We start from the raw sequence: 23,704 nt of genomic DNA, 5'->3' as shown, positions 1-23,704 counted from the left end.
AGGATGGGTTGGTAACGAAGGTGTATGGTGGCCATCCCAGCAGTCCTGGCATTCAAACTAAGGCATCCTACTCCCCAGAGAGCTGCGCTCTTTGCTGTTAGAAGAGGCAGAGGAGAGGCCTCTGAGTTTTGTTTCCTGTTAAATATAGAAAGAGGAAAAGGAAGAAAAAGAGGGAGATTATTACTCAACACAGCATATTTGTAAGATTGCACTACAGACCAAAGGCAAATCAGTTAAATCAATGTTTCTTGGATAGATGCTGTAGAAAATATTAATTAAAAAATTCAAAAAATATATTGGGCAGAGGAATCATTATTAGAATAAGTAAATACTCTTCTAAGGGCATAACTTTGATGGAGGCATTATTCATGTGGATTAAAAATAGTTCTAGTGCATTCATTTAAAAAAATCGGTGGTATTTAATCATACCTTCCACTAACCGTAAGCACGCTTAATTTTTTTTTAATACATTTATTTATTTGGGGCTTCATTGGGTCTGTTGCTGCACGCAGGCTTTCTCTCGTTGCAGCGAGCAGAGGCTACTACTCTTTGTTGTGTTGTGCGGGCTTCTCATTGCAGTGGCTTCTCCTGTTGCAGAGCACGGGCTCTAGGCACACAGGCGTCAGTAGTTGTCACTCGCGGGCTCTAGAGCACAGGCTCAGTAGTTGCGGCGCACGGGCTTAGTTGCTCCACAGCACATGAGATCTTCCCAGACCAGGGCTCGAACCTGTGTCGCCTGCATTGGCAGGTGGATTCTTAACCACTGCACCACCAGGGAGGTCCCTTAATATTTTTAATGGATTTGTTTGTTACACTCTCAAGAGGTGTGGTAAATACCTGCTGGGAACAGAAGAGTATTATCATGGTAGTTGGCAAGATGCTTTTATTTTCATCTAGAGGCACTTAATTTGTTGGTTAAGTATACCTGGCAGCCCCATATCAAAGGGAAGTGAGGAATTATCAGTAGACTGCCCCAGTAGTGAGGTGCACATAGCTACAGGAAAGGATAAAATTATACTTGCACCTAAATTCTCAGGGCCACAAGGCTGTCTTCTCTGAGGAAGGGAGTCAGTTAAGAAGAAAACAGCTTCTGAAAAGACAGTTAATGCTGATGACTGTGTTTACGTTGTCTCCCAGTTTCTGAGTCCTGGTGAAAGGTTTATCACCTTTGTGGTCCCTGAAAGCGTGCTCTGCTCCTCTCAAACCAAGTGCCCTTGGCCCTGCCTTTGTACACCTCATTCCCTTGATTTGAAAGGCCCTCTGGACCCCTCTGCACTCCCTCCCTCACCTTTGCTCTCCTGGCTCACTCTGCCTCGGACTGCTCAGACTCAGCTGAGGCATCACCTTCCCTGGGGGCCTCGCCAGGTTCTCCTCCTGTCTGCTCAGCCACTCGGCACCCTCCAGGCACCCTCCAGCGTGGTGCAGGCCTGTCTCATAGCAACACTGCATGCGGGGTGCACTGGCTGTCTTCCTGCCAGACTGTGAGCTCCTCATGGTGAGGAACAGGCTTTTCACCTGTCTCTCTGGTGTCCAACAATACTCAGTGAGGGTTTGTTGAATAAATTAAGTGAATGAAGTTAATCAGATCAGGAGTCATCTGCCAGAATACCAAAGAAGAGCAGGGAAGAATTCTGTGGAGTGTCCCGGAGTGGGTGAGGTGGGTAGGTTCTTTAGGAAAAACAGTCAGCTTCATTCATAGTTAAAATGCAAAAAAAGATAGTATTTTTCACCTATGAATGTGCAGAAATCAAAAATTGGATAGCTGCATTTTAATGTGTGGAGAAACAGTGTTGCATTTGTATGTTGACATAACAAGTGCACAGCCCTCTGACTCAGTGATACCACTTCTAGGAGCTTGTCTTCCAAGATACACTCACATGTGTAAAATTAGGCAGATAGACAAGTTATTTGCTACAACATTTTTGGTTTTTTGGAAATAGCAAAAAGTTAGAAACGTATGTCCATCAATAGGAGACCAGTTAAATAAATTATGGTCTATTCATAAAGTTGAATGTTATACAGAGAATAATACAGCTCTGTGTATGGATATGACACAATCGCCAAGTGAAAAAAGCATATACAGAGCACTAACATTTGTTTTTGAGGGGGGGTGGGAAGAACACACAGTTGACCCTTGACTTGAACAGGATGGGTTTGAACTGCATGGGTCCACCTATATGTGGATTTTTTTCAATAAACATATTGGAAATTTTTTGGAGATTTAGGACAATTTGAAAAAAAAAACCTCACAGATGAACCGTGTAGCCTAGAAATACCAAAAAGATTAAGAAAAAGTTAGGTATGTCATGAATGCATAAAATATATGTAGATATACATATAACATACAAAATATGTGTTTATGTTATTAGTAAGGCTTCTGGTCAATGGTAGGCTATATATAGCAAACTTCGGAGGGGGGGGAATCAAAAGTTATAAGCAGATTTTCAGCTGCACAGGGGGTGTGGGTAAGTACCCTTAACCCCATGCTGTTCAAGGGTAAACGATATACATATATGCTTTTGTACAGAATACTCTGGAATGATTTTTAAAAACTGGTATCAGGACTGGAGTCCTGAAGAAGGATAGATACAGAGGGCAAATTTTTCTACTATGTTTTTTCTGCTTTGGTACCTTTTGAACTTTGTGCAAAGAATATGTAGTACTTATTTCTAAAAAGTTAATTTGTTTTAAAGAAACCAGTTGAGTGATAGATACGGGTCCAATTTTGCTGAGATCTGCAGAATCACTATATAAAATTCACTAGGAAGAGCTCCATGTAATATAAACTCTTTTCATCCTGATGTCTCACCACAGTCCCACCCTGCCTGTCCCCCTTGCCTTTTTTTTTTTAACATCTTTATTGGAGTATAACTGTTTTACAATGGTGTGTTAGTTTCTGCTTTATAACAAAGTGAATCAGTTATATATGTTCCCATATCTCTTCCCTCTGGCATCTCCCTCCCTCCCACCCTCCCTATCTCACCCCTCTAGGTGGTCACAAAGCACCGAGCTGATCTCCCTGTGTTATGCGGCTGCTTCCCACTAGCTATCTATTTTATATTCGGTAGTGTCTATATGTCCATGCCACTCTCTCACTTCGTCACAGCTTACCCTTCCCCCTCCCCATATCCTCAAGTCCATGCTCTGGTAGGTCTGTGTTTTATTCCTGTCCTACCACTAATCTCTTTATGACTTTTTTTTTTTCTTAGATTCCATATATATGTGTTAGCATACAGTATTTGTTTTTCTCCTTCTGACTTACTTCACTCTGTATGACAGACTCCAGGTCTATCCACCTCACTACAAATAACCCAGTTTCATTTCTTTTTATGGCTGAGTAATATTCCATTGTATATATGTGCCACATCTTCTTTATCCATTCATCTGTTGATCGACACTTAGGTTGCTTCCATGTCCTGGCTCTTGTAAATAGAGCTGCAGTGAACATTGTGGTACATGACTCTTTTTGAATTATGGTTTTCTCAGGGTATATGCCCAGTAGTGGGATTGTGGGGTCATATGGTAGTTTTATTTGTAGTTTTTTAAGGAACCTCCATACTGTTCTCCATAGTGGCTGTATCAATTTACATTCCCACCAGCAGTGCAAGAGTGTTCCCTTTTCTCCACACCCTCTCCAGCATTTATTGTTTCTAGAGTTTTTGATGATGGCCATTCTGACCGGTGTGAGATGATATCTCATTGTACCCTCTTACCTTTGAAGTCTCTTACTCACCTGTTGCCTAGACCATTGGAGTTGGAAAGGGCCTTGGACAGTTATCTAGTGGTGTATGCATTTAATCAAGCTAACGCTGCTGCTTTTCCAATAAATGTATCATGTCTTTTATATATATATATATAAATTTATTTTATTTATTTATTTTTGGCTGCATTGTGTGTTCGTTGCTGCACGCAGCTTTCTCTAGTTGCGGTGATCGGAGGCTACTCTTCGTTGCAGTGCGTGGGCTTCTCATTGCAGTGGCTTCTCTTATTGCGGAGCATGGGCTCTAGGCACGCGCGGGCTTCAGTAGTTGTGGCTCACGGGCTCTAGAGTGCAGGCTCAGTAGTTGCGGTGCACAGGCTTTGTTACTCTGCGGCATGTGGGATCTTCCTAGACCGGGGCTCGAACCATATCCCCTGCATTGGCAGGCGGATTCTTAACCACTGTGCCACCAGGGAAGCCCTGTATCACGTCTTAAGTTTCTCTTACCTTCTGCTAAAGCATGTTACTTTAAAAATAAAAAATATGAATGTAGGCTTTATAGAGTTGTATAGATCAAAGTTGCAATAACAAGTAGAGTATCAGTACAGTACTAATTAACCAGCATCTGAATTATGGGCCAGAACTTTGTTTCTCTGTAGTGGAAACCTAAGCTTTGATACAGTGGTTTATGACATCAGTGGAATTCCTGGGAGGCAGTTATAGTCTCCTTATTCACAGTCCCATGCCAAGACCTATATACACCTGTAGGAAATGGACAAGTTCCTGCTTAGCTGTGCCTATACTCCATTCATAATAAATTTCAGGAAATAACATTATACCTTCAAAATCCAGACACCAGAGATTGTACAAGAGTAACCCTGGCACTAGTGAAAATGTAAGCATAAGGCTTTCTGCAATTAAGTAGAAGAGGGAAGAAATGGGATAAATTGTGGCTGGTAGGGATGGGTTGTGATACAGGTAGAGTCACAGATCCACTTTTTTGGGATTGTAAGCCATTCAGTTATAAAATAATATGGACTCTGTCAGCTAACTTATCTAGTGGGTTGTTAAAAACTGTGACCCAAACAAAATGCAAGATTTGTTGGGATGATTTTTTTTTTTTTAATTCAGTCTCTGTAGCTTAAGGTCCATGGAGAGAGACACCTTTCTACTCCTTACCTTTTCTTTGTGACAGTTTTGTTTTGCTGCCAAAATGGAGTGAATCTTGGGTTTGGAAAGAAGCTTGTCTAACTGGCTGTCATCTTATCTCAAGTGCCTCATGTTTGAGGCATTAAGCAGGGAGGTTAAGTGACTGGCCCAGTATCTATCCAACAGCTTTGCCTGAAGTGGAGCCAGCATTCAAACCGTGGTCTCTGGCTCCCTGCTTAGCACATCTCCCACTCTGCTTCTTGTGGTGCTGAAATAGTGGTGGCCTTTGGTAACGATAAAATGTTTTATTAGGGGTGGGGAGAATTATAAGGTTAGAAAATCCAGGGACTATATTTAAATTTATATTTTTTCTTAAATCATTGTTGTCTTCTAAGAAATCAAGGCCTTATGGACATCAGTAAATAAAAGTGTTTGCATTTCCACAAGTATCTTTGCTTCACTATTACAAATTTTGTATTTCCCACCAAGGAACAAGAGTACTCTCACTTGAGCACAATAATCAAGGTGCTCTTAAATGAAGGAGAAGAATAGTCTATCCGTTTGCCAACTGTACATTTTAGCTTGTGAAATTATCCTGAAATGGGTCCTTTTAAGCCTGAATCCACAGGTGATTCTTTATCACTTCAGTAGCTTTTCTTCTAGTTCAATGCTGCCTCCATGCAGTGCCTTCTAATTGATTATCTGATTGTGACTCATCAGGTGAAGTCAAATCCATTCACATTTCATAGGAAAACCAGGCACCAGCTCTCCTGGGCATATCAGGACCAACGCTGGGAAAAGGAGTTTGAGGGTGCTTCTGTCAAAATAACCCTAATGCCTACCTGTGTAGGGTGCACTACAGTTTATGGAACACTTTCTCATAATCCCCTGGGGTTTGGTGAGGGACAAATGAGAGGAGAGTGCAGGAGCTTATCACAATGCTAAGGAGACTGGGACTCTGAACAGCTAAGGGGAGGCCACCAACTGAACTCTCTTCCCTCCCTCATTCATGCTGCTGAGGACCTAGCTTCCAACAAAGAAAGGAAAGAGGGTCCTGGTAGTAGAGGGCAACCGTGCACTGCTTCCAGGGAAGGGAGAAGAGAGAGGAAAAGGAATTTGAATCTGTGGTAGCAGGACTTCCCTTGGCCACCTGCTGAGCCAGGTAGGTTGTTCACCTTTATTCATGTCGGGTGTTGACTCCTATATAGGATACTTCCCAGTGTTGGGTCCTGCTGGGGCCCACCCAGCTAATAGTGCTGGTTTGAGAGGAAGTGATGAAAAGTCAGGAATCAACTGAGACAGATGCTCTGTTTACTGTCTTTGTAAGACAGGGAACTCAAAAGAGAGTGTGAACCAGCAGCTGGGAGGAATTCTACTTTTAAATTCTAAATTTTAAATTCTACTTTTAAATTCCAGAGATCTATCTGTACCCATGATGTACCCTATCATGTACATTCATTCATTCCTCAGATTTCCTGAGTGACTGCTGTGTCCATGTCACCAGGTTAGAGCTGTTGAGCTGCAGGGGTAGGGATAAGATGTGCATAGTTTGAGAAGGATACAACTCAAGAATCTTGCATTTCGATCAGCACCACCACTGGAAAAATTTCTCTAGGCAAAAGTCTAGGGCTTCCCTGGTGGCTCAGTGGTTGAGAGTCCGCCTGCCAATGCAGGGAACGCGGGTTCGTGCCCCGGTCCAGGAGGATCCCATATGCTGTGGAGCGGCTGGCCACTGAGCCTGCACGCCTGGAGCCTGTGCTCCCCAACGGGAGAGGCCACAGCAGTGAGAGGACCGTGTACCGCTAAATAAATAAATGAATGAATGAATAAATGAAAGAAAGAAATAAAGGAAGGAATTCCCTTGCCGTCCAGTGGTTAGGACTCTGCACTTTCACTGCTGAGGGCTCGGGTTCAATCCCTGGTCTGGGAACTAAGATCCCACAAGCTGCGGGGCATGGCTCAAAAAAAAAAAGTTGGCAATTCTAGGTTTTAAAAAGTCTCATTGTATTCAAATCATGTAACATTAGCTCTAAGAGCTAATGATTTTCCTTTCTTTTTACATCAGCATTTTGAGATATCGAAGACATTCACTTATTTGTGTTTCTCTGCATGCTGTGATTTTATTTTTTTATTGGTGTTGTGTGAGAAGTTTTTTCTGACTCCTCTCCCAATTTTGAGAAATAACTTTTCCTCTGGTCCTCTTATTATCTCCAGAGCTCCCCTTTGTGTAGCAGAGGAAATCTCAGGGGGTTAAGTGCTAAGGAACAGACTCGGGTGGGAAGGAAAGCTTCCCCTTTGTGGCAGTACAGGTGTTCCACTTCTGTTATACACAGAAATGCCTGCCTCAGCTTTAACTTCCCCACGGTGATTGGAAACAAGGACTTGTGTGATGCTCTTTACTACCTGCAATTACAGTTTAAGGATACTGTGCAGAAACAGGTGTTAAAGGACATTGGGTTCATGTCTAGCTGAAACCTAAAAATATGACTAAGAAAATGCAGGAATAGCCTTTTTCCTTGAGGATATAATTGATTCAAGGGACCAACTCTAAAGTACATTCTTTTTTGAAATGTACATGTTGTATTAAACATGTAAAGTACATGTTTTATTGAAATTAATTAGAGAGTTCTAGGGTTTCTGAGGTCAATGTTGTCTTTTCTGTTTGTTCACTCCTTAGAATATAAGCAGCATGAGGACATTTTTGTTTTGTTCACTGCTATACCTCAGAACCTAAAACAAGTGCATGGCTAGTAACAGGTTCTTAGTGAACATCTGTTAAATGAATTTGGAAAAGCTTTTGGTTTAATCTTAGAAATCATCTTATTTCCCCAAATGAGATAAAATGTCCAGTGTTTAACCTCCAGTCAGAACATTTGGGTATGGGTAGTTCGGATTGTTCATAGTACCTAACCTTCAGTGTGGGTGAGATGTTCCTTTTGTGAGAGATGGTGAATGCTATTTGATTTACACAGCATGGGGAAGGAGTCCCTTTACAAGGGAGGACCCTCTCCTCCCTTTCTCTGCTTACTTGGGATTTAGAGCTATATTAGAGATGAACTTAATTTTTCTTAATCATCCTGACTATAATGAATAAGATCAAAGTCTTTTTCTTTTCTTTTTTTTTTGTGGTACGCGGGCTTCTCACTGTTGTGGCCTCTCCCGTTGCAGAGCACAGGCTCCGGACGTGCAGGCTCAGAGGCCATAGCTCACGGGCCCAGCCGCTCCGCGGCATGTGGGATCCTCCCAGACCGGAGCACGAACCCGTATCCCCTGCATCGGCAGGCGGACTCTCAACCACTGCGCCACTAGGGAAGCCCAGATCAAAGTCTTTTATAACTACTGGGAGTAGTTCCTTCTTTTCAGAAGTAAAATGGCTATTGGTTTATCACTCATTCCCAGACATTGAGGACTCATAGCTTCTGGCTTGAATTTCTGTTAATTGTGAAACTGTTTCTTCAGTATGTCAAGGCATGCCATTGTACTTGTCTTCAGGGAAGAAACACCACCTCCACATGAGTCATTACATCCAATCACGGGAAGAGTTTGCGGTGGTTACTGTGTCGGGAAATGTCTTCCCCTGCATTTTCCAGTCAACAGCTTGTTGCCTTGAGCTGACAAGCATAGACTGGAGTAAAAGAAATTGGCTTGGTTGAAGACCAGTCAGTGTCTTCACTAATCACGTGTTCTTCTTATATTTGGAACACAGAATATGGGGTGGAGTGTGCCAGGAAAAAGAAGCCAGCTGTCAGCAACACATGCTCCTGGTGAATTTGCTGATTGCTGAGCACCTGCTCTGTTCCAGATGCTACTTGAGCTGAGGAGGGAAAAAATGAAAAAGGCACAAGTTAAAAAAAAAGGAAAAGGACAGAGTTGAGTGCTGTTTGGAGAACTCAAGAAAACAATTATTTGAAAATGAATTGGAGAGATGCTGAAAGGATGGCACAGTTGTTGGTGACTAGGCATGTGGCTTCATTTTCCTTTATAAAGATGGTTTTGTATTTACCCTGCACCACACAAGTAAAACATTTATATACTCAAATTGTAACTTGTGTTGCATCAAGTTTATATATGTTTTTATCAGGGCTCAAAATATGATGTGTAAATATTTGTTTTTACCCTGGTTAGTCTTAATTACAGATAATGAATTGAGGCCCTTATAAGGGTAACTAATCACTTCATTAGAAACACAGTTTGCGGCTTCCCTGGTGGCGCAATGGTTAAGAATCCACCTGCCAATGCAGGGGACGTGGGTTTGAGCCCTGGTCTGGGAAGATCCCACATGCCGCAGAGCAGCTAAGCCCATGTGCCACAACTGCTGAGCCTGCGCTCTAGAGCCCGCTAGCCACAACTACTGAGCCCGAGTACCACAACTACTGAAGCCCGTGCGCCTAGAGCCCATGCTCTGCAACAAGAGAAGCCACCGCAATGAGAAGCCTGCGCACCACAATGAAGAGTAGCCCCCACTCATTGCAACTAGAGAAAGCCTGCACGCAGCAACGAAGCCCTAACGCAGCCAAAAATAAATTAATTTTTAAAAAAAGAAGAGAGGGGCTTCCCTGGGGGCGCAGTGGTTGAGAATCCGCCTGCCGATGCAGGGGACACGGGTTCGTGCCCCGGTCCGGGAAGATCCTACATGCCATGGAGTGGCTGGGCCCGTGAGCCATGGCCACTGAGCCTGTGCATCTGGAGTCTGTGCTCCATAACGGGAGAGGCCACAACAGTGAGAGGCCTGTGTACCACCAAAAAAAAAAAAAAAAAAAAAAGAGAGAGAGAGAAACACAGTTTGCTTTTGTTAACTAGCATCTTCATCACAGCACAATAAAATGCTTTCAGTTCTTACATGGTTCAGATCTTGAAAAGCTGAAAGCTGGCTTTGAGATCTTTCACTCACAAAGACTCAGCCTTACCTCTCAAGATCCCACCCTCCTGAATCCAAATGCCTGTTTATACTCAGGCACACTTGAATGTCCTTTCCTTCTGAGAACCTTTGTCTCCTGTCTGGGATTCACCCCACCCTTCTCCGTTCAGCAATCCATATTTCGGGGCGGGTTCTCAAACTCTATCCTGCCCCATGAGATTGAGCACAGTGCTGACTGGGGCCAGTGATGATGAGCAAAGGCTTATTAGGCTTGCAGGCAGGCACAGCTCCCAGTCCTGGGCCAGGAGAGCTATCAACCAGGAGTCAGCTGACCCTGTGAAGGAGTTCACTAATTAATACCTTTATTGACCTCTCTGAAGGGCATTTATATTAAATAAATCTTCTGAGGAGCAAAGGATGAACCACTATAGTGAAATTTCCAAAATAACCCTTTCTGGGAGAGATGTTTTTGGTCAGAGTCTACAATGAGGTTGACAGTGAGAGGGAAAACCTGGAAATCTATTCCTAGGAGTCATTTCCGTAGCATTTGCCTGAGGTGGTACATCTTGTCCAATATTCATTGAACTGAAGTATATACATGAAATGTAAATTTTGTCGTTGGTGACTTGACAGTTTGAGTGACTTTTTTTTTTTTTTTTTTTTTTTTTTGTGGTACGCGGGCCTCTCACTGTTGTGGCCTCTCCCGTTGCGGAGCACAGGCTCCGGACGCGCAGGCTCAGTGGCCATGGCTCACGGGCCCAGTCGCTCCGAGGCATGTGGGATCTTCCTGGACCGGGGCACGAACCCGTGTCCCCTGCATCGGCAGGCGGACTCTCAACCACTGCGCCACCAGGGAAGCCCCCGAGTGACATTTTAAGGGCAAAGATTTAAAATTGTAGACCGCTGTCAAAAATATTGCTCCCAGCTGTGAGTTTGGACAGGGGATTCATCAGTACCTCAGTTTACTTATCTGAAAGTGAGGATAACGATCTGTACTTCATAGGGGAGTGTAAGATTTAAATGGGATACTTAGCACCCATTAATGTAAATAATTGTGGTGGTTTGGGGAAAGCTTCCTGCTATAAACAGTGTGACGAACGTGTTGGGTGTCTCTCTGAAACATTAATAAACTCATCAGATAAAATAACTTGAAGGATGAGAAAGAAATAGTGTTCAGTGAAGCCCATGGAGAAATTCTGGTAAAGCTAGAGCTAAAACCGTATTTCATTGTCTATTGTCACAAAATGAGTTAACGAGTAGTATGGTAGATGGGAAATGGTGTTATCTATAGGAAATTGTACACAGACCTTGCTGGTAAGACTGGTCATGGTTTTTCTATGTCAGGTTTTTTGTTGTTGTTGTTGTTGTTTTACTTTATTTAAAAATACTGAAAATGTGTTTGACAAAGAAAAATATTTTCCCTGAATAATTATTTAGATTTTTTAGTGTTCCTTCAGTTCAAATATTTCTATTTACCACTACTTCAGTAAAAGGAGCCCCCTTCACTAAAAACTGAATACGAATCAAAAAAGAGAAATTTTAGATATTGACTTCCTTTTTAAAGAGCTAAAATATTGAATATCTGAGGAATGTGATTATCTACTTCACTAGAACAATGTATGGTGGTTTCAACCTACAGTCAAGCATACTGATTCCTTTTAACAGGAGATGATTTTAACCTTTCTAAAGGGTTTGTAGAATCCTGCAGTTGGAATGAAACTCAATGGTCATTTAATGCAAATTGTACTCATTGTACCTGACCCACTAGGGAAACTCCTTCACCATCTTGCCCAGGTGGAGCAGCCTGACCTGTCTTCCCATGAACATCTCATCATTATCTAATTACTTTTCTCCTTCTACCTCTTTCAAGAACAATTAAGAATTCCTGATGTTTTCCTCAAGAGGGAAGTCTGGAATTGTGTTGGCAACCTCTTAAAAAGTCAAGGCCTCTTTGAGAGGGGCTCGGAGGTAAATGAGTAAGTTACAAAGTCTCAGACTATTGCTTTATCATATTCACTGATTTCTTTTCTGTGATATTCAAGCAGTAGACTTTCAAGAGGTCCTGTCTCTGAATTCTCATGAAGCATGAGTGTGTTCAGGCCACTGGGGGTTTATGGTTTTGTGGACCTGAGTTTATAGAGCAAAGGGAATTTACTGGGTTCATAACTGCAGTTCTCCTGGCTCAAACCCTTTGCAACAGGGCACCACAGTAATATCTGATTTAATCCTTATATGATTTGGCCCATAACACTGCTAATATTCACAAGGACTTTACTCTGATTACATGTTTTTTCTCCCTAAGAAAACCCCCAAAACCTCTTTTTCACTTTTTAACAGTTTTTATGTGGAAAGCATTTGGTTTTCTTATAACTGTTATAATACATTTATTTTAGATTCCATAGCGGCAGATGCAGTTGTTCTTAATAATTTTGTAAGAAAGTGACAACAGTTAGTTTCATTGATTTTTTTTTTTTTTTTTTTTTAAAGTCATGCCCTGTGCCCTCTGTGTGTGTGAGAGAGAGAAAGGAGAGCAAGAATGAGAGGCGGGTGGGGGAGGGGATTACTGCAAAAGGCAGCTGAGTGCTGAATACTAGATTGGCCGAGGCTATCACCGGTGATTCATTTGCTTCCCTGATTCATTGCTAGCCCTAGGTCCTAGTTCAATTTAGTACAGGATGTCCCTTGTACAGAATGTCCAGAAGTTTTAAGGGGAACTTTTAGAATTAATGAGGAATGGGAAGGAGAGAAATGTCTCAGACACTTACTAATGAGGACATGGGATGCAGGGGAATCTGATTATAGCACTAGAGGAGGGGGTGTGGCCAAGAGCTCTGGTGGTTTCAGCCTTGGCTCTGCCACTGCCCTTGGAGTCGGTTAGCACACCTGCCTCTAGATAATGCACATTCCATGGTGCTTTGATTTCTTTGCAAGATTAAAACCACAGTGTCATCATCTGATGGAGCTCAGAATTGCTGTGGAAACAGATGGGACCTAGTTGGGTAGGATCTCTCATTGAACCCCAAAGGACTCTCTTATAGGATCCTTTTGTTTCCTCTGTTGCTTCTCTTGCCCACAGTTTTCCCGGAGATCTTCTGATCCTTAGCTTGCCTAATTTTCAAATGGAATCTGAGATCCTATGAGCTGGGTGTCCACAATATATGTAAAGTCTTCCCTACTCAGGCCCCCAGCATGGTCAGTGCCTGGGCTAGAGTTCCCAAGGAGGTTGATCAGATTTGTGGTTAATTGATGGTATGCCTAAAAACTATGGCATTTTCCACCTCACAAGCAAACAGGCGTTTCACACACACACACACACACACACACACACACACACACACACACAGAGATGTGGGGTGGTTCTTCAAAATCACAGAGATTCCTTGACAATATGATTTTACTTCCCCAGCTGATTTCCCAGGTTGTTTTTGTTTGTTTGTTTGTTTGTTTTACGGTACGCGGGCCTCCCACTGCCATGGCCTCTCCCATTGCAGAGCACAGGCTCCGACGCGCAGGCCCAGCGGCCATGGCTCACGGGCCTAGCCGCTCCGCGGCACGTGGGATCCTCCTGGACCGGGGCACGAACCCGCGTCCCCTGCATTGGCAGGTGGACTCCCAAGCACTGCGCCACCAGGGAAGCCCTGCCCAGATATTTTAAGCAGCAGATTCTACCATACAAAATAACTTCTGCCAGGTCCTTGAAATTCATAACAGTGGACATCTAGTTTTATCTGAAATTCACTCAGAGCTTTCCACTTCCTCTGGGCATCTACAGTACAAAGATAATAACATATTCATGAAAAGTACCCTGAAGCACTTACACATTGAAGAGCCTTAGATGAGCTGTGGTTAAGTTTTTTTTGTTTGTAGTTAAGATTTGATAGTCTACATGTGTATACTGTTGTCACCAATTAACCAGAATATAGAATCCATCAAAGTGCCCAGTTCCTCAGCCAAGCAGAATAGCTGTTGGGCTATATTATTCTTTTCCTGGATGTGTAAAGACTGAGCTACTTGCTCTTTTCCACTGAACACACTTACTTGAATATGAAAGTGGGAAATTCTGAGTTCCTGAATCCCAGAGCCTTGGGGAGAGAGCCTATGTGTCTATATTAATAGCTTGACTGCAGGTCTTACTCTGTTTTCAGTTAAAAATTTTTTTTAAAAAAATCAAAATCATGTTCCTTACTGCCTTTGTTTACTCTTGTTTTTAAGGTGGACTGAGCATGTTGAAGGCTCAGACCTGGCACGCATATAAACTACAGGTGTGACAAATTATTTTGGATGGAAGGGTAAGAGCCCAAAGTTGAGAGCAGTTGCTGGGGCAAGAGGGTTAAAGGTAAAGAGATGGGGAACGGGACAGTAACAGGGTCATGAATGGGAATTTGGATGTGGTGACAGGGAGTCATTCAAAGAGGGAAGAAGTCACCAGTCATATTCGTATTTTAGAAAGTCACTAAGTGTGGGAAGGATGGGAGAGGAGGGGAAAGTAAGACAGACGGCAGGCCAGCTAGGAGCTGGCTGTAATGGTTCTGGGTGGTGAGGATGAGAAATGTCAATTATGTATTTTTAGAGAAGCTTGATTTCCTTTCTAAACTAAAGGAAGGGTGAGGTTATTCTTTTTTTTTTTTTTTTTTTTTTAAGGAACAAAGGACTATTTTCTTAAAACCAATCACTTTCCTAAGTTATTGTGTAAATTGGGCTTGTTTGCAAGCAGGGCACACTTTTATGGATTTCAAAGGGAGAAAGATCCACATCTGTTATTCGAGACTGAGCTGAGCACTGGGTTTCTTCTCTAAAGGAAAGAGGGAAAAGAAGCCTTCCCTCTCCCCTTTACTACCTGGCAAAGGAGAAAAGGACAGCCTGTGCCTTCCCAAGTAGGGTCCAGAAGGTCTGCATCATAAACAGACAACAGCCAGCAATAGCAGTGCTTTTCCCAGACCCCAGAGTTCCATGTTCTCCTTTTCTGCTATGCGCTTGGCCTCTTGCTGGACAGGAGACTAGTAAACAAGAAGCGTGTCATTGAGGAAATTTCCAATCCAGTGAGGAGAGGACCAGCGCCAGCAGATAAGTAATTATAGCAAAGAGGGAGCTGTTACAAAAACTTAGGAGTGCATAGAAACAACTCTTTTTTGGAGATGCCCTGGAATTGTCTGCAGGTATGAGCTGGGTTTTGAAGAGCACACAGACATCCCTCCCAGGGAAAAAGGGGTTGGGCATCCTGGGTGCCCTGACAGCAGGCACAGTGTCCAGATGATGCCATGGAAGTTAGCAGATCCCAAAGATCCTGGTCACTCCTGATACTGAAAGACAGTCTCTCAGGATGTTCTCCCAGATGACCTGACTGAACTCCAGTTGAATGGGTTCTCCTGCAGTGATCTCCATTTCCCCTTTTCGTTTCTGGGTTCTTTTTCTTCCTTTCCATCCTGGTCTAAAATTAGAGATGCGACACACTAGCTTTTTAGAGAACCCTGCTTAACGAACGTTCCAGTTACTCAACTGATTGCCTGATGTGCAGTCCTCACACCAGATATTACAGGGAAGCATCATTGTTTTAGACCCATTCAGTTAGGATTTGGGATCATCTGGACTTCTCAGAGTTTGATTATTTACACAGTGTGTACAAAGGGGTTTGCCAAATAAATTAATACTTTGTTAAATAAGATTTCAAGAAGGATACCTAACCTGTTGATAATTATGGAGAAAATAAGAGGGTTTTTCTCTTTTTTTAAAAAGCAGGTTCCAGGATACTTTAAAGAAATGAATCTTTTCGATTCATGAAAGCAGCCCTAGTAGGAGTTTTAAGTGTTAATTTTTTAAAGTAAGTAAGACATGAACATGTCATTTTTTTAAAAAGCAAGCAAGACAGAAGCAGCTAAAATAAAAAGTACATGTCCCGTTTTACCAACCAAATAAATGTTTGTAGCTACCTTTTTCTGTGCATTTATATATATACACACTTAATGACATATAGTTTGGTTTTGTGCTCTTAAAAAACAGATCAAACCTAATCTGTAATTAGCACTCATCTTATAACATTATGCCTTTGAAGAGTGGACTGTGACCCTGGATACATGTCTACTTCCTTCTTTTTAACAGCTGTATAATGTTCAGTATTATGGCTCTACTATGATTTACTTATTCATCTCCCTGCTTGTGGATATTTAGATTATTTGCATTCTTTGTCGTAACAGTGCAACAGTATCTTTCTTTATTCAAATCGTAGTGTCTATGCAGAAGTTTCTTCCCATAGGAATTCTATCAATATTTCTTGCTTAGCAATTGTAGTCAATGTTTATTTATACTTGGAGATAACAAAAATATTTTTCTTTAGAAATACTCAGTTTTCTTGTAAATTATGATGCCTTTTCTATAAATAGTTAGGCTTGTGACATCCTTTGTGGAGCATTCCATGTAGCCACTGTATGGGATGGTGTCAGCAGTTTTATTATGAACTCTTGCCAAAGGCAGTGTCAGGAATGAGCCTTCGTAGCACAGAAGCAGAAATTAGTTCCTGGTTCTTTTTTCTCCTTCCTATCCTGACACAAGATTAGAGGTTCTGCAGAATGGCTTGTATAGTCATTTAGGCAGCTCTGGTAAAGCATGAATGTGTTCTCATTTTTAAAAGATAAAACAGAAGTAGTATATGGGATCTAGAGCAGAGGGATGGTCCCCCTTAATTTAAAAAAAAAAAAATCAGAGGAAACAGGAGCCCCTCAGTTCCTTTATTATTTGTTTGTTGTTTCCCCTGTCTGTATACTTCTCTCTCTGTCTCTCCCTCTGTCTCTCTCCTTTTTCCTCTCTGCATGAATTGTAACATTTCTTTCTGTGGCTGTTGCCCAGATTAAAGCCATGGAGAAATGCGTGGCTACATATAGCAACTATTTGGTACCTCTTACACAAGAAGGAAAGGAAAAGTAATGGAGCTGCACTTTGGCCACCATGTCTCTTCTCTTGCAACCCCCAAAGGCGATATTTATGGGATTTCAGTGCCAAGCCCTTCCATTGAATGACCTCTTCTAATATTTAAATGCTGATTTGTGTTTTCTTTCTGGGATCTAACATGTTCTCCAAAGATAGAAAAATTCATATCTTCATATTTCTATTCTTCTTTCTATCTAATTTTAACGCTTAAGTAAAAACAAGAAATGATCTAAATCACTCAGATTTATCAGATATCTTGGAAAAAGAGAAAAATCTTCTGAATAAAAAGGCAGGAGAAGGCCCAAATATCCATCAATAAGGGATGGATATTTGGTACATCCAAGTAGTGTAAAATAGAATGAGGATGTTCTCTATCTACCAATATAGAAAGATCTTCAGGACATTACTGTTAGGTGAAAAAAACAAGATTCAGTGAGTGTGCAGAATATGCAAATATTTCTGTAAGAAAAGGTGAAAATAGGATTGTATATCTGTATTTACTAGTATTTGCATAAAGGAAATGAAGGTTACACAAGCAATGAGTAAGACTTTTCATGGAATACCTCTTTAAAGTGTCCTGATTTTTGAATTAGGACTGTATTACCTATTAGAAATAAAAATTTTTTTAAAGGAATTTCTGCATTGTTAGGTAAGATCCTCTTTAAGCCTGCTGTGTATGTATTCCACCTCTCATGTTTGAGCCTAGGTACCTTTTGGGGTAGGGTCACTTGCAGGACTATGTATTTTGAGGAGGAATGGAATAATTCTATAATTAGAACATGTGTGGCAATTTAAATTCTATTTTGGTAGGAAATTGAAAAGGCAAATTTGCATCTAACTGAACTGTTTCTTTAGCTTGTTCAGACTTCTTGGGTTTGTTCTTTATTTTTTTCCTCAAAGTAATTGAAAGTTTTATTTATTTTTTTAAAACAGCTGTGTTTTATTTTATTTATTTATTATTATTATTTGGCTGCATTGGGTCTTCATTGCTGCGCACGGGCTTTCTCTAGTTGCGGCGAGCAGGGGCTACTCTTCATTATGGTGCACAGGCTTCTCATTGCATTGGCTTCTCTTGTTGCGGAGCAAGGGCTCTAGGCCGAGCACGAGCTTCAGTAGTTGCAGCACAGAGGCTCAGTAGTTACAGCTCGTGGGCTCAGTAGTTGTCGCACACAGGCTCAGTAGTTGTGGTTCATGGACTTAGTTGCTCCGCAGCATGTGGGATCTTCCCGGACCAGGGATCGAACCCGTGTCCCCTACATTGGTGGATTCTTAACCACTATGCCACCAGGGAAGTCCCTAATTGAAAGTTTTAAAACAAGCTGCTCTTTTTTTTTCTTCTTCTAATTTTTTAATTGAAGTATAATTGATTTACAATATTACATTAGTTTCAGGTGTACAGCATAGTCATTCAGTTTTTGTGTGTGTGTTTTTTTTTTTTTTTTTTTTGCAGATTGTATTCCATTATAGCTTATTACAAGATGTTGGGTGTAATTCTCTGTGCTATACAGTAGGGCATTATATAATGGTAAAGGGATCAATACAAGAAGAGGATATTGCACTCATTAACATTTAGGCTCCCAGTATAGAAGCACCTAAATATATAAAGCAAATACTAACAGACATAAAGGGAGAAATTGATGAATGGCTTAAAACAAGATGTTCTTGATTCACAATCAAAATCCCTTGCTGATGTCTTGGTGAACATAGTGAGAAAGTAAACTCAAACTGGTCTTAAGCCTGTTTGTTGTGTCTGTACTTTTATCTTTTACAGGAGCAGGAAAATTCAGATTCGAAACATCCCTCCTCACCTGCAGTGGGAGGTAGGCCAATGTCATTTCTATATTTATTATCTTCCTGCTCTCTTTCCTCATTTTAGTTTTTAATGGGTTAATAAGGGATTTTCTCCCTTTTTTATAGTCCCCTTTCACATTTAGGAATTAGAGGTCCTCAGACTTTCTCTTCTTCAGTGCCCCTAATATGCATGATCTGCCCTGAATTTGGGGTCAGATTTGTCCCTTTCGTCGTGCAGGATGTGCACTTTGATCTCTTATGTTCTGTTCTGTCTTCTGAGAAACCAAGCATCAACAGACAAACTGAAACAAAATACATACCTTGCTTGTGATTTTTATCCCATGATTTTATCAAAGATTTTTACCTTTCTAAATTACGATTTGGGGAAAAATAAAATAAATGGAAAACCCATAAGAATAGAAGGTTCTTTGTTAGTTTGAGCAAGTTTTTTATTTTGAATTAGTTGCTATGAATAACAGTTAAGCCATATTTTCGGAGTTGTAAAACTTCTTACAAGATTGTTACCTTGAAATAAAATAAGATAGAATATGAGGAGTGGCTTTCCTGCATTATTGAAAAACATACTGCTACATGTTCCCCAACCCAAACAAAATCAGAATAGCCTTAAAGGAAACAGAATGTTTTGTCTAATGTTTTTATTCCTTTAAGAAAAAAAATTTTCATTGTGGAAAATTTTGGACATATGCATATCTCATTACTTTGTAAAATAAAGAGATCCCTAAAGGAAAACTGAAGGAAGAAGGTTAAATCTTCCAGGAAGGAGAAGTGATCTTTGTACATTATTCTGCTTCTCATTTCAAAAGCAGCAAGTGGGTTCCAACCATCATGATGAATGTGATTGTTAACAAAATACTAAGACTCTGAAGCTCTGCTGTGTTTCCTCAGTGAACAGATTACTTGAGAGCCAATAAGCAAATGAAAGTCCTGTACATTTATTCAGTTCTAGCTGCTTTTATGGAAGACCTGAAATTCTGACAGCAAAGCTTCTTTTTCAGGTGTTGGATGGACTTTTGGCTCAGTATGGGACAGTGGAAAATGTCGAACAAGGTAATAAGTGACAAAATTAGCCTATTGAATTTTGAGAGGGATATTACCTGTTATTTCTTATAGGTCGGGTCAAATCCAAGGACAAATAAGTTCAAATTCCTTTGAAGCAAGCTTCCTAGAGTGTGTGTTTGTATATATGTGAGAGATGTCTACATCCATCTGTCTATATCGATTTTTTCGAAGTATGGTTTTCAGGCTGTTTTTCTTATACTCCGTAATGTACTCAAGCACTGGACAAATGCTGTCAGGGTGGGGGAAGCTTAATTCACTTGGAAATAACTGGATTTACACTATTACAGCTTTCCTCTTCCTGGTTAAGAACAACATATCCCTAATATCTTGGACTGAGTGTTTCTCAAGGTGTAGGACTCACCCCAGAATCGCCTGGAGTGCTTGGGAAAATGCAGATTCCTAGGGCTCACCATAGACAGACCTACAAATTAAAACTCTATTGGGGAAGAAGTCATGAATCTGTATGTTCAACAAGCACCCCCAAGTGATTTTTGTGTGTACTCATTTGAGAGCCTCTGTCTTAGGAACAATGCTGTAAATCCCCAGAAAACACATATTCTTTTTCCTGCCGCCCTTATTTTTGTCTTCTAAAACATGAAGTGCTATGATTTTTAAAGAAAAAAAAAGGGTACCTGAGCCCTGAGCTGATACCTTTTTTTTTTTTTTTTTGTGATACGCGGGCCTCTTACTGTCGTGGCCTCTCCCGTTGCGGAGCACAGGCTCCGGACGCGCAGGCTCAGCGGCCATGGCTCACGGGCCCAGCCACTACGCGGCATGTGGGATCTTCCCGGACCAGGGCACAAAGCCATGTCCCCTGCATCGGCAGGCGGACTCCCAACCACTGCGCCACCAGGGAAGCCCTGAGCTGATATCTTATGCAGCTATTTAAGAGTCCCTGAAAAGTAGATTCCAAGCTCCTGATAGGACAGGCAGTAACATGTGATAAAGATTATTTTTGCATTGACCTAGAAAGCAGACTATGAATTCAGTCACTTACTGACTTTGAGCCCTTGTAAAAGTCACTTAACCTTACTGGCTCAGTTTCCACATGTGTATAATGGGGAGAATAAATTTACCCTTCCTATATCACTGAATAGTTGGGGCACCCAGAGAGAACCTGAATAAATATTTACAGACAGTGGAGTCATACATAATTGTTAAAGTTCACTTAGGAAAAATCACAGAGAATCCATTTTCTCATATGCAGTCTGTTCTATCTGCCAGGATAATTAATATAATAGTTTTAAAGCAGTAGTTATTCAGATCTGCTCTCCACTCCTGAATATTAAAAACATTATTAGTCAATTTCATAATGCTGACTGCCCATGCCCAAAGGTGAAGGGAAAGAGCTCAGAAGGAAGACATGATTTACAAGGATTCTGTTTTCTCAGTTCTTGTTATTTCCCTCAAATGGAAAAGAAGACATTCTAATAAGGAATGGATTTAGTAGGCAGGATGACCTTCCAGACATGAACCTGTAAAAGTTACTAACTAAGACCATGTTATAAACTTAGGACAATGCTATGCAAGGAAGAAATACTCCAGGTCCCTGGGGGCAGTTCACAGCTCCAATGGCACCTGTGCCCTTAGAGCACCCAGTTTCTAGCTGCCTCACAACTACGGGATAAGAAGTGCTGGGCTGTTGTTTTGTTGTGTTTCATAGGTGATTCCTGATTCAGCAGGAAAAAATTTTCAGTAGGATTTTAAAGAGAGCTTTCATGTCCAATGAAATAAAGTATTTGAATAGAGCTCAGTTTTTCCCAGAATCACAGGTCTGATTTCCTAAAGACAGACGTCTTTCAAGAACAAAGAATATGACTAAGGAGTAGAACAAAATCAGAGAATCTGAGACTTCTAGTGGATAGCTTTATTCAGGAAGTTCAAAGCCAGCCTTTCTCCCGTTTTGGAGTCTTCAGCCTCATCTGTGGCAGTAAAAGGTGCAAGATATGAGGCCTCGTAGCATTCAGTGTGTCAGTACTGAAAGAGGATGGTTGTGGGCTGCACATTCCTATTTTGCACTATGAGGACCTCTCTGTGTATTAGAGGGCAAAACGAACACCCCCAGGCCAAGGCAAGGGCTGGGCTCAGCACTGGTGACACATAAATCTCAGTGGCAGTTCCTTCCTGAGGATTATGCCTCCCCTCCCTGTAAGGGCTGCAGCTACTTTGAAGTTACTGGGTAACAGTGATCTTTAACCTTTTTGAGAATCATATGGAAATTATAAGCCAGAAAAATCCACTTACCCACAAATTTGAATATTTGCAGGGAAGTGGGGAGGGTGAGTAAAGAATTCCTGAAACTCTAACATGGATTCAAGATTAAGAATCCTAGGACTTCTCTGGTGGTCCAGTGGATAAGACTCCAGGCTTCCAAGGCAGGGGGCCTGAGTTTGATCCGTGGTCAGGGAACTAGGTCCCCCATGCCTTAACGAAGATCCTGCATGCCGTGACTAAGACCCAGCACAGCCAAATAAATAAATAAATGTTTTGTTTTGTTTTTTTTTAAAGATTAAGGATCCCTGCAATATAGGGTTTTATTATTATTTTGAAAAGCACCTCTATTGTGGTTTTCTTGAATTATCCTCATGTTAATTGTTGTTAATTCCAAGTCTCGCAATAGCTTAAATGTTTTAATGGGGGAGGATTTGATTTATTTATGTTTACTGGTTTTGGGTAAACCAGTATTTTTGGTTTAAGTTTACTGACTTAGATTGAGAAAGTTTTGTCTTGCTTTTGAATTCATTTTTAATGTCTGACTTTGGAAGAAGAGGCAAGCAATTGTGAATCAAGATAAACCATCTCACAAGAGGGATCCCTTATTTATTTATTTATTTATTTATTTATACATACATACATACATACATACATACATACATACATACATACACGGGGCCTCTCACTGTTGCGGCCTCTTCCGTTGCAGAGCACAGGCTCCGGACGCACAGGCTCAGCAGCCATGGCTCACGGGCCTAGCCGCTCCGCAGCATGTGGCATCTTCCCGGACCCGGGCATGAACCCATGTCCCCTGCATCGGCAGGCAGACTCTCAACCACTGTGCCACCAGGGAAACCCCCAGGAGTGATCCCTTATTAACCACTCTTAGAGTTTATGTGTTCTCTTCAGTCAAGTGGGTTGGAATTGTCAACTTTCTTTATTCATTGTACACAGTTACTAGATTTAACTCACACAGTCAAGGAGGTCTATCAAAGGGGAACAAAAACAGTAATAGTTCAACCTTATCCATGAATGAAGAATTAAAATTAAAATACTTTATTATTTTATACATATATCCAGTTATTTTAAAATAAATGCAAATTATAACAATTAAAACTCATAGTGGTACAATAAATTGATACAAACTTTTAGGAGAATAATCTGAAAACAATCATTAAAAAGCATTATGTTATTTTACCAATTATTTTCTTTCTAAATTACCCTAAAAAAAATAATTGAGAAGAACACAAATCAAGTGATATTTGCAACAGTGGTGATTTTTATCAACACTATTCAGAATAGCAAATACTGAGAATAACCCATTTGTCAACAATTAAGGAATGGTTAGGCAAAAATCATGGCACATTTACTTGCTGCAATTTTATGTAGGCATTAAAAATGAAAAATCCAAAGAAAATGTGCATATACATATACACATGCAAAAGTGTTGATAAAATAAGTGAAAATGTGGTTTTGAGTTGTATATACAATTGATTACAAATGTGTATATACAGTTGATTACAAATTACTGTGAATGTACATGAATAAAGATAGAGATTCAAGTAACTCTAAGAGATAAGGCAGTGAGGTTTTTTGTGCATTTTTCTCTAAATAAGTTTATTTACGTTAGCCAGAGGGTGGCAGTTTTTTTTTTTCTATGACAATGTAGTTTTTGCTTCTTTCCTAGTCAACACAGACACAGAAACTGCCGTTGTCAACGTCACATATGCAACAAGAGAAGAAGCAAAAACGTAAGTGGATTTGGACTTATTTCCCTTCAGATTTGGGCGTGGGGGAGGGGAGTGGAGCTTGTCTTTGAATTCTATTGAGTCCTGTGTTTATAAACCTTTTCTGAAAAGATGCAGATCTTTGACACATCAGTGGAGCCCCAGGGCATTTATACCAGAGTGTCTGTTTGTTGATTGTACAGAGATTTTTATCTTGAAAAATGTTGAGCCTTGGCATCAAAACCGAGGTGGGAGCTGTATCTT

General features: G+C 41.0%; 1 protein-coding gene across 7 annotated transcripts in view; it reads left to right on the top strand.

The window, feature by feature from the left end:
- Positions 1-23,704, top strand: part of IGF2BP2 (insulin like growth factor 2 mRNA binding protein 2) — a 170,942-nt gene that overhangs the window by 106,628 nt on the left and 40,610 nt on the right. For 4 of the 7 annotated variants that reach the window (XM_059063727.2, XM_059063728.2, XM_067034166.1 and 1 more), the window contains exons 3-5: positions 18,400-18,448; positions 19,436-19,487; positions 23,401-23,464. In XM_059063727.2, the coding sequence (XP_058919710.1) occupies positions 18,400-18,448; positions 19,436-19,487; positions 23,401-23,464 (165 nt within the window). The remainder of the gene's footprint in view (positions 1-18,399; positions 18,449-19,435; positions 19,488-23,400; positions 23,465-23,704) is intronic. The other 3 variants (XM_067034168.1, XM_067034171.1, XM_067034169.1) reach the window with 1 other exon arrangement.

Source organism: Kogia breviceps, chromosome 5 (genome assembly GCF_026419965.1).
Source record: "Kogia breviceps isolate mKogBre1 chromosome 5, mKogBre1 haplotype 1, whole genome shotgun sequence".
NCBI lineage: Eukaryota > Metazoa > Chordata > Mammalia > Artiodactyla > Physeteridae > Kogia > Kogia breviceps.
The sequence above is the reverse complement of the archived record's forward strand: the minus strand, read 5'-3'. Positions and strand labels throughout refer to the sequence as shown.